Below are 16,799 nucleotides of genomic sequence, written 5' to 3'. Positions count from 1 at the left end.
AATTGATTAAGCTATGTCTGTCCGTCTATGCGGTTTTGTTGATGGCACTCTCCTGGTCGAAAAAATAAAGATATCGACTTTAAATTTGGTAGAAACGTTAGTATTGAAAATGGGCCAAATTGAGTCAGAGCAGAGGGCCGGAATGAAGTGTAAATTAAAAGCAATTCCGTTTTTCTAAACAAAAATCAACGGTTTTTTTATATACTTTATAGAAAATTCTACTATTCATGTGTGCACATAGAAAGAATCGGCCGCGCCTCCATAAAAAGTTGTGATTCAATTTTTGCTTTTTTTCACCTTTTTGAGGTTTTATGCTTAGTAATCAAGTAAGGCAAACAAGACAGGATGTTTAAAACTATTTTGTACAATTCCTCAAATAGAGATATATTATCTGCCTTAAAATGCGTTAATTCTAAAATAAATATGGTGGACATCACGACGATATGGACTTGGAGAGTTGGAGTCGAAAAGCTAAATGTGTTAATTCTAAATTAATTACGGTGAAGTTCAGGACATGATGGATATAACTTTTTTCTTCAAAACACCGTTCATATCGCTATCAATTAAAAAAGTTTGGCGAGTAGAATGCAAAAAGCCGGTTGTGTGAATTCTAAATTAATTATGGTGGACATCACGATAGTGGTTGATTAAATTTTCTGAACAATAACTTTGACTTTATTACGACAATAAATAAAGGCATGGAACGCCAAAGATTTTAATGGTGATGGATATGCGAAATTCGGTCCCAGCCGAATATAATTTTTTCGCGTTTTTTTTTTGTAGATGTAAAAATAGCTTTCTATATAGTTTCAACATTCATTTTAGTAATCAAGCCCAACCGTTCGGGAATCCTTTGAGTTATTTATTTCCATTCAGTTAAAAACAGCCAAGTTATAGGTAATGCGATCTATAAACTAATATATTAAGCCATTAAGTTAAGATTTATTTCGCATACTTTGTGTCACCTTGCATTCTTTAAACAAAAGGATTAGCTTTTGCCAGTGATGCCAATTTCCAAAAAGTAGAAAAACGCTTTTAAGCTGAGAAATTTAACAAACTATACATATGTTAGATTGAAAGCATTGATTTGCGTTTGAATACAGATTATGTTATGTTAACAGAATGACAATTTATTTTTTTATCGATTACTTTGACTGAGTTTTTATCGTGCATTAATATGTAAGTATTTTTGCCTTATGTAAATACGACCAAATTTACGACCATTTGTAAAAAGATTCAAAAAAAAAAAATGTAGTAAAACATTAAAAACATTAAAATCACCGAATTAACTTTGATTAAACCATTTAAATGAATTTTATTCATTTCACATAACATGATTTCACGTGCTCCTTTACATGTGTATGGATAGCGGCATATATATGTGGGTGTACGTGTTTTGTATCTATCTAGATATAAGATTAATGACAAGCATTCATGCTTCGCCGTTTATATTTGTGGAATTTGTGGGAACTGGGCGGTCAACTTGTGGAATTTGTGGGACCTGGGCGGTCAACTTGTGGAATCTAGGCGGTTAACTTGTGGAATCTTGCCATCACATATTAATCTCAAATAAATTGTTTCATTTCAAGTGTCTGTTGTCATCTTGTTGTTGAAAATCTCTACTCTTTAGTGCGTTAAAACACCTGTTTTGATAGACAACACAATGCTAAATGAATGTGGCTATGTATTATTTGCCTAAGTGTAGGAGAATTATTTATATATAATATTAATTATAAATAATGTGCTCATATTGACCTCTTAATCATAATCATATGTGAGCAGAAAGTCCAAATGTCGTCTGAATACGTTTTAAATATAAAATTCTGGCGTAGGTTGGAATATTTTTTAGAATTTCTTCAAAAAATATCTACAATTTAATATATAAACCGCTTGTATCCTCCTTTCTATTTATTTCGAGGATTCCGGTCTTTCTAACAAAAATTTTTTTTCTCTTATTTTACGATAAAAATTTATTTCTCTTAAAATTCATATGCACACACACACACACACACACACACACACACACACACACACATACTTCTGAAATACAAGAAAATAGTTGTATTACCCAGTTTCGATATCTCACGTGTTTAATACGATAGCAGTTTATAAAATTTATTTCGTACATACATAAAAGTGTATATCTATTTATTTATGTATGCAATTAGGTGCAATGCGTTCTTTATTGTGCTTGTATTCGTATGAGCAATCTTTTGCCTGACCGCTGTTTCTCTTTACTTTACTACTTACTGCTTGAAGTTTTAGATGCCAAAAGTAATCAAAATAATTTTGCTCTACCCTTGTTTAGCGTAGGCCCGAGGTTAGTGACGTTTGGCGGTGCCATTGAAACAGTGAGCGTAGTGGTGCGTGTTTAGCGGTGTTTTTGTTTTAATTAATATTAATATTAGAAAGAGTATAAAAATTTTTTTCTACTTATTTTTAAAGAGAAAATTTAATGTTCTACTAAAAAGAAAAAAACAAAACAAAATTGAAGAAATATTTCAAATACAGAAAATTTCTTCTAGAGTTTAAAGTAAGTTAACGAATATCTACAAAAATTATTCAATTTTTCTTGCTTTTCCTTATTACATATTAACATTAGGTGACGGTGATGTTTGCTATGATTAAATGAATGAAAAATGAACAACTACGCAGGTTCCCGCACTAAATGCCGAAAAATTTTTTCCATAAAAAATTCTTTTTCAAGTTTTGCTTAGAAGTTTTCCGTCCATTGAATTTAACACGTTTCACGTTGTGTTCCTCTCAAAACGCTTCTTGAGAAGCTATAATATCCTCAGTCAGATGTCTAGTTGATTGCGTCTCTCAGATATTTTTTGATTTCTTATTTCCTAAACGTTGAAGACAATGACAAACGTATGAAAAAACGTTTGCCGTAAATGGAAGCGTGTTTAGGAAATGTTTTGCGAAATTTGTTTTCGACAGATTTTGATCTTTAAAGTGCTTTACGTTCTTGCGGGGCATTAACAAGTTTTATGTTGATCGATTTGCGACCGAACCCGAAATCGATACCTTCGGTTTATCGTATGCAGGACTACACTCAATCCATTAATTATATAGATTTTTGTATTAGCCAAAGCAATTAATTATCTTTTAAAAATGAAAAAGTTTATTGAATTTTCTATGAGCACTGCTTAAGTAGCTCCTACTAATAATAGTGGAAATACAATATCATCCTTCGCTAGCAGTTAATTTAAAATTTACTTAAAAGACTTTACAAAGTGTTTTAGTTCCGTGCCATTACAGGAGCGTTCGTTACTGGAATGCATAGTTGCGAGGATTCAGTGAAAGTTATTTCTTAAGATTTCCATTCGTGATAAATTCCTAACGTTGTTAAAATATTTCTTTAACATATCAGCCGCTAGTTACTACCGTTGGCTTCTAATTGTGGATGAGAATAGATCTAAAATATTATTATTTCGCGTACAAAAAAAATTCGCATTAAAAATAAATCGAGTTAACGATGATGACCATCTTGCGAATATTTACATGAATTTACTTCACTCAGCTTTTTTTTTGTTGCTGGTTTCTACCTGCGGATGAGAATGAACCTAAAATATTTTCATTTCGCGTACAAAAAAAATCGTACTAAAAATAAATTGAGTTAACTATGATGGCAATCTTGCTCAACTACTCTCAACCTGTTTTTTAATTTCCTAAAATGCAATACTTCCTTATCAAAACGGCTTCATTCTAATACGGATTGATTTCCTTAGCGTTTTTCTCAGTTAACCACTATCGTTAGGAAAATTATCCAATATTTTTCAAGTTTTCTTAAGGCTGTACATAGTCCCAACCCTTGTAACATTAATTTGAATATAAGCCTGAAGCTGCGCCAAATAATTTATCTAATTACGCATAACTAGTTCGTTTAAGTGTGGGTTTTTAGTTTAATCATCTAGTGCACAGATATCATTCCTTAGCGAAAATGATATTTAGTTTTAGTAGATTGTATATGTATAACTACTATAATTAACAATGATTTTTTTTTTAGGAAATGAAATTGAAATCTTTTTCCACGAAGAATTTTTCGCCTTAAGGTTTCTTTTGAATTTGAATCATCTAAATCAGTTCAAACTAATCCAAGCAAATTTTTATTTATTTTCTCAATTGCAATAGATCTAGAATCGTTTTTCCAGAAATTAAGTCTCAAATGACTTTTGTAAATGTTCGCAACAAATTTTAAATCAGTATCGTAGACTTTGTGTTTATTGTGAACGCCAGGTCAAGTTTTAGTTTGCTACCCTTTCACCCTTTCGCAACAATTAGATCTGGTAGAGCAACTTAATTAAGAGACGAATGCTGTGACGGAGAGTTTAGAACGATATTGGGTTTATTTTCAAACTTCACTTCTAATCTTTTGCCATTATAAGATCTCTCAGAATGGATGGATTGAAAAAAATGATCAAATTAACTCAATATTTATTGCTACTTTAAAATTTAATTATTTTGTTGCTTAAATATATGTATGTAATTTATATATATATATATATATATATATATATATATATATTTTACATTATTTATATATATATATATATATTTATATAATACATGCACACTCTGACGCTTATTTTAGTTTACGTGGTCTTCGATGGATATTACAAAAGCTGTTGAAAATTAAATAAATTCCCGATGATGGTTATAACACATAGGCAAATTGCGAAACGCTTTTAGCTGCTTAGAAGTGGTACCTCTTCGTCGCCTTCTACGATTTCAATTCTCTTTCTTCTCTAGTGATAGTTGTAGAGTAAACGTTTTAATTGGAAATCGACTCTTTTTTTGTCATACAAGAGAGACAGAGAGAGAGAGAGAGAGAGAGAGAGAGAGAGAGAGAGAGAGAGACAGACAGACAGCAATGCTAAAGCTTTTTGTTTGAAAAGATTATAGTAGAACTCTTTAGAAAAACATCATGAAAAATAAAAAAAAAATTTTTTATAATATTTTACCTTTTGTCTCTATATATTGGAATATTTAATGTAATAGTATTAGTTCATGTTTATATATATAATAACCAACAACAAATGAATAAACAGTCTGAGTACTTCGATGCAGACATTGAAAGACATCTTTTTTAATGGCTCGGCTCTATTATTGTAACGTAAATGCAGTGTTTTTTTTTAGTTTAGTTATTTGTCTATATCTTCCATAAAACTATATATCCACGCTAAAGAAATAATATTGCGAAAAAAAATAAACAAGAATAAAACCAATATATAAACAAGTAGTTCAAGCAAAAAGTGCCCAGTAAAATAAAAACTTTTGAAATAAGTGATATAAGAAGAATTTTGAGCGGAAGCGTTTTTTTTATCAAATACTTATTTTTTAATAGATGTTCTTTCGCCTGTTTTTTTCTTTTTCAAATAAACAATTACATTTGAAAGGAAAATTCTAATAAAATGCCCGGCTATATGGATACCGAAAATAATGGTGCGTTTTGTTGTAAAATCTTGTATATATATGTATATATATATATATATATATATAAATTTATTTCCTATATTCAATAAACAATTTAATTAAATTATCCTTAACTAATATTTGGCGCGAGAGAATTTCGTTTCTTTAGATAGTTAATTGATTGTACGCGGTGTGTCGTTGTGTATGTGATGTCTCTAAATTTGGTTTTAATTTCTCTCAATCGTCCTCTCTTCGTTATTCATATGGCTTCTCTTAAACGTATCTTATTGATAGAGAATTATGGGCAGAGTTACCATGTTGCAGAAAGCAAGACCAAAAACTAACTTTTCAACATTTAATGCTTTTCTTATCGCAATCCGGTGTTTTTGTAAATTCAATTTACGTTAATGAACTTAAAAGTGATCTCTTGGTTGTTTTTCTTGCGATGAAATTTTTAAAAATTTTATATAATTTTTTTTCCCCTATTCTATCAATCGGTCAAGTAACTACTACATCATCATATGTAAGCTTTTGTAAGGATTTAGGTTAATTGATAAATAAGAATTCGGACTATACAACAGGAATTCCTCAAGTTGAAAGAGTCACGTTTTCGGACAGATGCACCTAATCCTAAAACTTTGATATTCTGGCCACTTTATAGCTATGGATAGCTTATGTAGAATGGTTGATAGCAATGTTAGCGTTTAGCTCTTTTGGGTCGTTAAGGGAAAGTTCTAAGTAGGAATATATGAATTGGGGGCCACTCCCTGCGTTCTTACCTATTAAGGTTTTTTTTTTTTTTTTTGATTTGACCAATCATTCAGGGGATGCCCTTTTCTACGTTTAGCGTGGAGTCGGTCAAAAAAATGGGGGAGAAAGAGAAACAGATAGGAAGCGGCCACAGTATAATGGGTAAATCTTATGTTTTTAGTGACAAGCTACTACCAAGTATGGCCAACCGCACTGAAACTTAAGCTCGCGAACGCTGTCTCAGTAGTCACGACTTTTATCTTATCGCTTATGAGACAGTGTTCTCGATTAGCGATATTAGTGTCAAAGTTTCAAGGATTTTCTTTGATTAATCAGCAAATAGTGTTGTCTTTATGTATGACGTGTTCAAGGATATTATCATAGCGCAAAGACGGATGGATGATTGTAAATATTGTATAGATAGGCGGTCATAACTAAAACGATCTTACGTCCGATGAGATTGATCTTTACGTTATAATTGATTTGAAACACCTTTGATAGTGATGTAGCGAATCGAACTGGGATCAAAATTAAGGGACGCTTGTTTTTTTTTTTCTTTTTTTGTATTAAATCATTAATGTATTGATAAGAAATTTTGAAAAAAGTTCAAAGGTGTTGATAAGAAATAATATATTTTTTTTTAATCGTGTTATATATGACATTCAAAACAATTTTTATGTAAATAGAAAAGTTTTAGATTTAATTTATTTTAAAGTTTACTCTCCTTCCTATTCTAAGAAGAGACTTTTTAAAAAATGGAATGATCAAAATTTTTCGGATTCTTGGGTACAAACTAGAGTGATAATAATGTAACGACAGGGGTACCAGTAATGAAAAGGTCCTAAGGCTATATATTCGCTCCAAAAAGTATCGTTTCATTTCGCCTATTCATGTTTGCAGCTTGGATTAATGATCGATCGAGATCGAATCCGAACGAATTTGCTTAACCGCAGCACGACAATCACAATCATATATGTAGAGATTCGGTATCTTAAATATCTGTGGACAATCAAAGTCTATTTAACGCCTATTATTGGCTATTATAGTAACAATTCCTCTTATTAAGGCCTAGAATGAGTAGAAATTAGCTCTGACGATTTAAAATAAAAAAAAATGCCAAATTTAAAAATTATTATTTCTGGTTGAGAAAGTGTTGCTACCTTGCTTTGCGTGCGCATCCGCCACGCACATCAAGAAAAAGTTTGAAAAGCGTGAAACGTCGGCATCATTTAAAAGACTTTATCGAAACTTTATTTGCGCCTCGCCTACAAAGTAGTTTCTGGCGTATTGAAAGAGAATGATAAACGCCAAGACATAAGGTCTCCAAAACATAAAAGATAACGGTCACCGTTACGAAAAAACCGTATAAAGATAAGCGTTATAGTCCAAATATTGCGTTGATTCTAATCCGCTCATTATAACTTGTTCGCAATTTTCAAACATCATTCCCCCCCCAAAAAAAATAGAGATATTCGAAATTCTCTTTTTACTACTATTCTGATCAACTGTTCTTTAGCATTAGCAGGATTTAATTTTTACAAGTAGTACGAATATTTTGGGTGTCGCAGGCAATGGATGTTTAATTATCTGGAAAGTTTTAAAAGCCTTTTAATCTAGAATAAATAGTTTAATGCCTGTAAAATTCTTTAAAAAAATTCGAAACAATTCATTAATCAATGTTAGGGTTATGTCTGATCTCTGCATAATAAGTTGAAGTCTTGATGTGATTGGTCATCTTGGTAACGAGGCTAATGGCCCATGAATTTTGGTTAAGGAAATTTCGCAAAACATTTTCGGGACATACGCTTTTGCTTACAACGTGCGAAAGTGGATACGTGTTAGCGTAGACGCAATAACGCAGAAAAACGTTTTGATTTCAAAAAGTTATGATTCTCTGGTGATAGATAGAAAAGAAGAGCATTGCAATAATAAATGAAACCAATACAATAATACGTTATAAATTTGAAAAATTTTTAAGAGAATAACACATAAGAAGATAAGAATATTAAAGTGAACGCTAAATCGTTAAGAAGTGTAACAGACGTAGCAGGGGAGGAAAAGCGGGCTGGTGAAGAGAGATAAAGAGAGAGGGAGAGAGAGTGAGTGAGTGAGTGAGAATGTGTGTATGTAAGTGTGTGTGTGTGTGTGTGTGTGTGTGTGTGAAGACTAGAGAAAGAATTCTTATATGTGGTATGTGTTCTAAATCGCATAGAAAGAGAGAAAAATAACATAACATTATATATATACTTTTTTGTAATAAAAACTTGTACTCGTAGATTGTGTGATGCCAGTTCGATCTGCTAATCCGATACGCGCAAAGAGTTTGATACACGACAATTTGGAGAAACAGTCTAGTAGTAGAAATTCATTACACTCTAGAATGCCCAATATTAAAGTGTTTTCCGGAACATCGCATCCGGACTTGGCTCAAAGGATTGTCGACCGATTAGGCATCGAATTGGGCAAAGTAGTTACAAAGAAATTTAGTAACTTGGAAACCTGGTAAGTAAATAATTATGACGATAACAACAGCACCGACAACAACCGCAATTATAATCAACAAATTTAAACAATCAAACCAAATAACTACCTGTGCCTAAGAAAAATTATTTCACAATTAGTAAAAAAAAGAAAAAAAATAAAAAAGAAGAAAACGAAGAAAATATTTAAAATTATTAAATTAAATCGGTAATAAGACAAAAATGCGCAATTTGTTTAAGTAAATTTGTTTTATATAAATTTTTTTTTTTTTTTTTACAAAAAGAACAATTCTGTTTGTGTTTGTTAACTGTATCTGCTTAAGTAACAAACATATATATTTATATATATATATATATATATATGTATATATATGTATACAAACAACATAATAATGAAATGTATTTCTTAAAAGAAAAATGTGTAACGATATAAAACACGTGAATCTCCCACCAAGTGCTGTTCTCGTGTTTCTGCCTGCCTCTTATAGTTTTTTAATGGCCATGGTAAGGAAGAACGAAGCACATGTGTACATTTTTTTCTTATGTAAACTTTTGATGTGGTTATAAATTAAAAACGTTTATATATTATTTAACAAACAATGTTATAAATGAAATAATAATAATAATAATAAAAATAATAAGAAAACTCATTTATTGTTAAATTAAAGAAAATGTGGCATCGTAGTTGTCTAGTGCTTAGTGCTCCTTAATAGCTATTTATTAAGAAAAGTTTAAACGCTTAATAACTCAAGGATGCCTGTTGCCCTTCCTTAAATAATTTCTTGTTGTTGTTATTATTGTTGTTACTATTGTTATTATTATTATTATTGTTGTTGTTTTTGTTCTATGGACATTTATTATGTTTGCATGTTGCGCTCATTTCGGGGTTTTTCCCTATGCCTGGTCTGTTTGCCTGTTTACCTGTCTGCCGTTTCTTTCTTTGTATAATCAAACACCACTAGATTTCCTTTTTGACTGTACTTCGTTTGAAAATGTGCTTTATAAGAAACAATACACTTTCTTTCTTTTTTAATGAAAAATCGAAGAACCTCTTATTAAAAAGAAAAGCAAATAAAAATCGAATATTTGCTTTATTTCTTTTTATGCGAATTTAAATTAAATTAGTATCATACGCTAATAGGCGAAAAAACCAAAAAAAAAAAAAAAATATGACCAATATAAAGATGTGTGTAAAGAGTGCTTCCATATTACAGCCATAGTTAATAAAATGGTATAAAAATGTAAAATAATGTTTTATAATTTATATAGCCTTTGCGAAGGCATGCCTACCCTTTTTTTTCGCTTTCTTTATTTATTTATTATTTTTTATTTTTTTAATATAGAGGTTATAAAATGCTTTTGTTTTTAAGTTTTTTTTTTTTTTCTCTCTTAAATTACTTTTTTCTGATATACATTCAACAGAGTAGTTGATAAAAGTGTAAACCTACATCTCAAGCAATACAGCAAAAATCTCTTTCTCTTACTCTTTTTTTTTTTTTTTGTTTTCTTTTTCATAACCCTGAAGAAATGTATTTACTCTCTCTTTTGCTTTATCTTTCTCTTTCTCGCAGTATGTGCGTTACCCTTTGTTTTTCTTTTAGTTAAACATGCTTAAATGTAATGTATTTAGTAAAGTGCTGTCTACTAAGAAAAAATATTTCGCACATGACATGCATGTTATTATGGAGATTAATTTTAATTAAACGCGTTTTTATTAAATACAACGTTTATAGTATAAGATGTATTGAATTGATGCGGGTATATGTAATACCCGAAAGGGCTTCAAATAGTGCTTATTGTTACAATGTCAAACAATTCAATATCATTTTCTCAATCAAGTATAACCATGTATGTGTGAAGTAAAACAAGCCATTTATTTTTTTTTTTTCAAAATCTGATCTTATATAACGACATAATTCTCTTAGTGAATGATGCGCAATCAGTTCAGCGTTTCTCTAATATTTTGACGCTTTTTTTTTATAGAAGAAATCTATTTTTCTGGAGCGTTCTTTTTCGATTAACGCACAGATAACAGTCGCTATAAACTGGGTGTAGAAAATGTTTCTAGGTGACGTGGTGCATTTATTTTTTGTGAGTGTGTGGGCGTTCTCATATCCACGTTTCCATGCACATATATTTTTATAATGTCAGTTAGCTATTGAAACTTTTCTTTGTTCACTTTTCGATTATCGAGAAGCGTTTTTTCGAATTTTTATGACGTTTTATGCTGTAATCATTTTCCTTGGCCGTCCACTGCGTTCAGCAGCGTCGATTGCCTATGCGACTGCGTTAAAAGTTACCAAGCCATCGACAAATAGTCGTTTTCGACGGACGAGAGTCGAGAATTGGAATTTCAGGGCAATGCGAAGCTCCTATCAAAAAGCAACGTTTAATTAACGTACGATATTCAGATCTTTTCGTTGTTATGAAAAGAAAAAGCAACGTCATTAAAACTTGTGTAAAACTTAAATGAATATTCGTAGTAATATGAAATTTTAAATGGCGTTGATTCGTTGAAATCGCAAATTCACGACATTTCTCTCAATGCGGAGATGTTTGGCAGTAAATATACACATTTTCGAGTTAAAGAAAATCGATATGTATTGAAGAAGGGAAAACAGTAACCGAAATCGTTATCCAAGACAGAGGGACACATGTTATTTGCTTACTTACCGTTAAGCATTGGAAACAATTAACATAATTTAATAAACCTCCTGTTGTGGATATAAATGTCTAGCCTTTAATCTTGCTTTTTGCAATTGTTTATAAGTGAGAAATTTCTTACTTCGATTAGATGACCTATTGTCCCATTCGTCAAACTTTTTACTTGAATCGAATATAATCTATTTACACGAAACGTTTTAATAAATAAACAATTAAAACCCAGTGTTCGATTTCATATCACGAGTTTTCTACTAAATGTAATTTTCTCATAGGCCGGTGTCCTTTTCACTGAGCTAAAAAAAAAAGAAGATGATACGGAAATCTAATCGAATTTCTATTCGACTCGCTTATTTGCACGCTATTGAGGTGTTTAGTTAAGTTCTCGAAACCATTCAGCAATAAATGGCAAAAAATATAATAATAAAGAAATAATATGAACAAAAATATTTTAAATAATAATAAAAATTTATAAACATCGCTTTCTTGGAGGAATCATATTCTTTTTCTTTTTTTGTAACGTATGATGTAGACGTTTTGCTTACATCGATATCGTGCGATTAAATATCAAAGTCTGAAACCCGAGAAACTTTCAGAAATATTTCAGGAAATGTTTAAAAATTGATCGCTTTCATAATGCGTTTTAACTGAAACGTCAAAGCCAGTTTGCTTGCGAAACGATTCATAATATCTCTTATTCTCTTATCGAATCTATTTATATAAATAGATATTGTAGATTCCATGAATTGACGGCCAAGTCTAATCTTCGTTTTTTTTTTTGTCATTAAGTAAGCCTCTTAAGGAGTTTGCTTTTAATCATTGCATTTTTGAAATGCACCCCATGAGTTCTTGCCAAAAGAGGCCTTGTAAGATCTGCCTGAATATTAAAAATTTTTTTAATTCTTTCACAAGTCCATCGATAGTAGTAGGGTAATTTTACCGTTATTGTGAGGAAGTAAGAAACAGTTTTCATTTCACTTCTTCATAGCATCCGACCCGATTCCGTTCTCCGCTTACATCTCTAAACAAATACGGTTATTTTTTCATAATAAATATTACACTTTCGATAATGTCATGCACTGGCTTACTCTTCATTAACTGACACGGTACGATTAATAGTTGACCATCAATAATTACTAAGAGATTACTGTTGTTATGTTGTTGTTGTCAATTTTTAAGTTACTGCTTATCATGCTCTCTCTTAGTTTAACCTTTCTCTTATTTTATCTAACTCCAAGTAGGTTTTTTTTGTATCACCTTTGCTTGACTCTTTTCTTTTCTTTTTTTTTTTTTCTCCTATTTTAAAGACTCATCAACGCAATAACATAAATAAGTAAAATTAAGTCAAAGCGCATGCTTTAGTTTTTATCTTTTAATTCATTGTTTCTGCTTTATTCGTTGCCGACGACATCCTAAACATTTGTTTAATTCGTTGCATAGCAGCTGATTTTCGTAACGAAGAAGGGCTCGGCGAAGTACAACAGGAAAGAGAGGAGAGTATTAAAGCGAAAGAAGAAGAATAGTGTGTGAAAAGGGGGAAAGAGAGAGAGATAAAGAGAGAGAGGGAGAGAGGGAGAAAGAGAGAGAGCCACATGAAATAATTTGATTATAATATTTTCTCTATCTATCTGCCATTTAAGCTCAGCGGATATGATATTTTTCTAATATAGATTTTAACTAATTAGAAACTGTTTCAGTAAATGAAATGAAAATTTTCGGAGCGCAGCCTTCGATACATACATATGCATGCATACACAAGCGACGTCAAACAACTGTTTTGTATCTATGCGTAAACTCCAACGGATAATTACAGTCGAATAGTTAAACCTAAATAAGTTTTCGACTACTTTCAAATAAATCGTTGTTGTTTTTTTTTTTTTTGTTGCGTTTACTACGGGACTTCTACAGATACCTAAAAAGTAAAGTAAGAGATATGTTTCGCATTTGACTGGATTTTATGACTTTTGCTTTTAAGGTTGTGTGTATTTATTTATATTGCATAGGTATTCGTTTGATTGCTTCTTATTTGTGAAAGAATGCGTATCTACTTAAGCGTAAATTAAAGGTTAATTTAATTATACAATAGATTTTTTCTCAATTCTCTCTCTTTTTTTTTTTTTTCATTCCAACATAACAGAGGTCGTTTCTACTAAAAAAAAAAAAAGAAAAAATATTTTTTTTTGTTTGTTGTTCACCATTTTACACTAAAAAGCAATAGATATGCGTGTACAGCAACGTAAGCGGAGCAAAGCTAAGCCTCTTGTCAAGCGTGACCGCCTTAGTAAAGTTGTCTTGATAAGTGCTTAATTTTTGTAAATCTGAAATGATTGTTTCGCCTATATATGTACTAAGTTGGGAGTATATAATGGAAAAAGATCGGGCGATTTAAACCACAACAAATTGACATGAAACCTACCCTACTCCATTTCACCTAAAATTAAGAAATAAAAAAAAACAAAATTCAACGAAATTAAACGAAGCTTAGTACTCATCCCGCTTTAGTCCTAAAATGTATTTCTTTATTCTAAATCAATCAATCAATCAATCAATACATAAATAATAATAATTATGATTTATTTGCCTGCTTTTATGCGACTAAGTTATTAGGAAAGAGATCTCATTTCTTTTTGCTTCTTCTCTTTGTATTGGTATATATCGCGCTGGTATGTTACGTACATAGGATCAGAGGAAGAAAAAGATAGATAGATAGAGAGACAGATAGAGAGAGTGAATGAGTGAGTGGGATAAGCCGAACGATGATAGCAGGCTGTCGCAAGTAGTGCTATAAAAATTATTTCAACAAATTTTGCATTACGGGTTCAGCCGGTTTCATCTACTACTACTATTGCTATTATTGTTGGTACTACTGCTACAACTACTACTGCTACTATTACTACTATTGCTATTGTTTAGTGTTAGGTGCATAAATATGAATTTATATTTTTTCACAAATTTAATAAATGAAAAAATCGAAAACTAATCAATTTTTATGCACACTACCGATAATTTGTAAGCATATTCCTTTTTTGTCGAATTGTTTTGCAACATCCAGATGGAGACTAAGAAATCCTGGGAAGTGTACATATTTTTAATCAGTATCAATTTCTAAACCAATTTATGTCCGTCCATCTGTCCGCCCACGAATATATATATATATATATCCTATATCCCATATATAAGTACAAACACAAATGCAATTGAGAAAAAGTGAAAGAAATGTCAATAGTTCCAATATATCTTTATTATCCAAAATTTGAATTGCAATTAATCGTGATTTGATATTTAGCGTAAATCGTTATTAAAATATTGGATTGTACTTATTAAACAAAAAAAAAGAAACCGAAAGTCGATATGTAATTGATCCTGAGCCATGAACTTGGAATAAATGAAATTTTCCCACACGTTTAATAGACGTAACATTCGCTCTTCTACATGAGACGCTGTAAAACATGTATATATATTTACATGTATATATATATATATATATATACATGTATATATATATATTATATCATATTTTTTTTGCTCTTTTTTATTACTTCCGACGTAATCTTTAGGTTATTGACAGTTTAAGTGCATACCTTACGCTCTATGCTTAACATGTATTTTTCTACGGCGGCATTGCTTTGCTGGCTTAGCGCCAATACTTTTTTTTCTTGTTTTGATAGCTCTGCTCGATTCCAAGTAATAACGACTACAAATTGTTTAGAGTGTTATTTGAAGCAAATGTTTTAACTTTTCTATAAATACTGATTAAAAATAAATAAATGAATTTTAGGAAATTTTTTAAACGCTTGAAATTCCTTACTAAGTAACTTAACCACGCGGCTACAAGAAATGGAATTCGTAAATATTGAAATCATAAAGCACTTCAAAACGGAACCCATTTATAATATCTGCGAATGCCTCTTAAATGCAATGACGTTGAATAATGCGAATATATCGAAAACTTTTCTAGGCCGATCAGTCAAATATACGCTTATGCATTATGTATCAATCTTCGATGCTAAATAACTGTCATTTCCTACCTTATAGTCGGAATGTGATGAAATCTTGATACTTAGTATCGTTCAATGAATTGATACTATCCAAAAGTGATATGGATTCATACTGCGAATTTATTGAGTGACTGAATGATGATGTGTATGTTACAACAGCTAATGTTAAAACACTTTTATAGATCATTAACACTGATTAACACTGACACCTTTAAAGGGTAACTATTACGTTCTTGCTCATCCCTGGACAACGTCGCGTAATACTGTTCTTTCTTTCAACGACTGTCAAGCGTACAATGATCAAGTCAATTAATTTCGAAATTAATTTTTTTAATTATAAGAAATTCAAATAATGTATTTTTGTTAAAAGAAGGCATAAAAATCGGTCGACATTCTCTTTGAATGATTGACTTTTATATTGATCAGGGATATATTCATTTTGGTAAAACGTTTGCAAAGCCCAGAAGAGAGAATCAGAGACCCCACAAATTATATATGTATATATATTCTTGATCAACATCACACATGAAAAAAATTGACCATGCCTATCCAATATTATAATGTATTCGAAATTTGACTTCTTTCTCTTAACACCTGTATAGCGCGCAGAAGTAAGATGCAAAAGTCGCATAAAGTGTATAAATTCTTGGCCAGTTACAACCCTTGCATGCACGTAAACATGTCCGCCTGTTGATCTGTCCATCTGTCTGTTTACGCAACTTTGTTGTATCTGTGGTAAGCATTGCCCTGTTAGCGAAAGTAAGAGATGTTGTCGACAAATTTACAAAAGAATTTCGAATTGATATAGACTTTTCAAAGGACATGCCGTGGACAACGCCCACATGCCTACACGACAAAAACTTTTATTTTGAAAATAGAAGAAATTAACTGCGTCTTTTGCTCTTTTACTTCTTTTGTCTTTTTTTTTTTTTTTTTTTTTTTCTTTTGGGTTAACCGGTGATGGGTATAAAAGATTCGGTCCCGACAGAATATAATTTTCTTACTTCTTATTAAGTTCATTGGGTCATTACTCAATATCTTTTTTCTGCATTTCATATATGGAAAGTTTATGGGCCAAGATATACATTGTATATAAAGTGGATATTTTGATTTAAAACGGATATAATCGTCCAATCGAAATTTTCAATCTGCCATCGATGTTTGTTGTTTGCCTGTTGCACACAGAAGCACTTTTCGGAGCACTTTGTGAGATTCTGATTGCTTTTCGACCCACGGCTTCATGCGTTTTGTTGGTGTCTTGATGAAATTGGTCCAAAAGGTTGAAACTTGGTTAAAACATTTTTCGGATCAATTTCATAGATCACCATCTGCCCACAGTATTTAAAAGTTTGTGACACAATTGTGTAAACCAAGTATTCTTTTAATAACTAGCAACAACAAGGTATTAGGATGATCATCTGTAAAATATTGTGCATATACGTGTCGGGATCGTGTTTTTTTTTTTTTTTTTTTTTTTTTTTTTTTTTTTTTT

At 31.1% G+C, this 16,799-nt stretch overlaps 1 protein-coding gene across 1 annotated transcript in view; it reads left to right on the top strand.

Annotated features, from left to right (window-relative positions):
- The first annotated feature begins 5,351 nt into the window (after nucleotides 1-5,351).
- LOC119632683 (ribose-phosphate pyrophosphokinase 1) overlaps nucleotides 5,352-16,799 on the top strand; it is a 26,436-nt gene continuing 14,988 nt past the window's right edge. The window contains 2 exon segments of the mRNA XM_038025710.1: nucleotides 5,352-5,448; nucleotides 8,445-8,670. Of these exon segments, the coding sequence (XP_037881638.1) occupies nucleotides 5,418-5,448; nucleotides 8,445-8,670 (257 nt within the window). The 5' untranslated portion in view covers nucleotides 5,352-5,417.

Source organism: Glossina fuscipes, unplaced genomic scaffold (genome assembly GCF_014805625.2).
Source record: "Glossina fuscipes isolate IAEA_lab_2018 unplaced genomic scaffold, Yale_Gfus_2 1, whole genome shotgun sequence".
NCBI lineage: Eukaryota > Metazoa > Arthropoda > Insecta > Diptera > Glossinidae > Glossina > Glossina fuscipes.
This window is presented reverse-complemented; position numbering and strand designations above follow the sequence as displayed.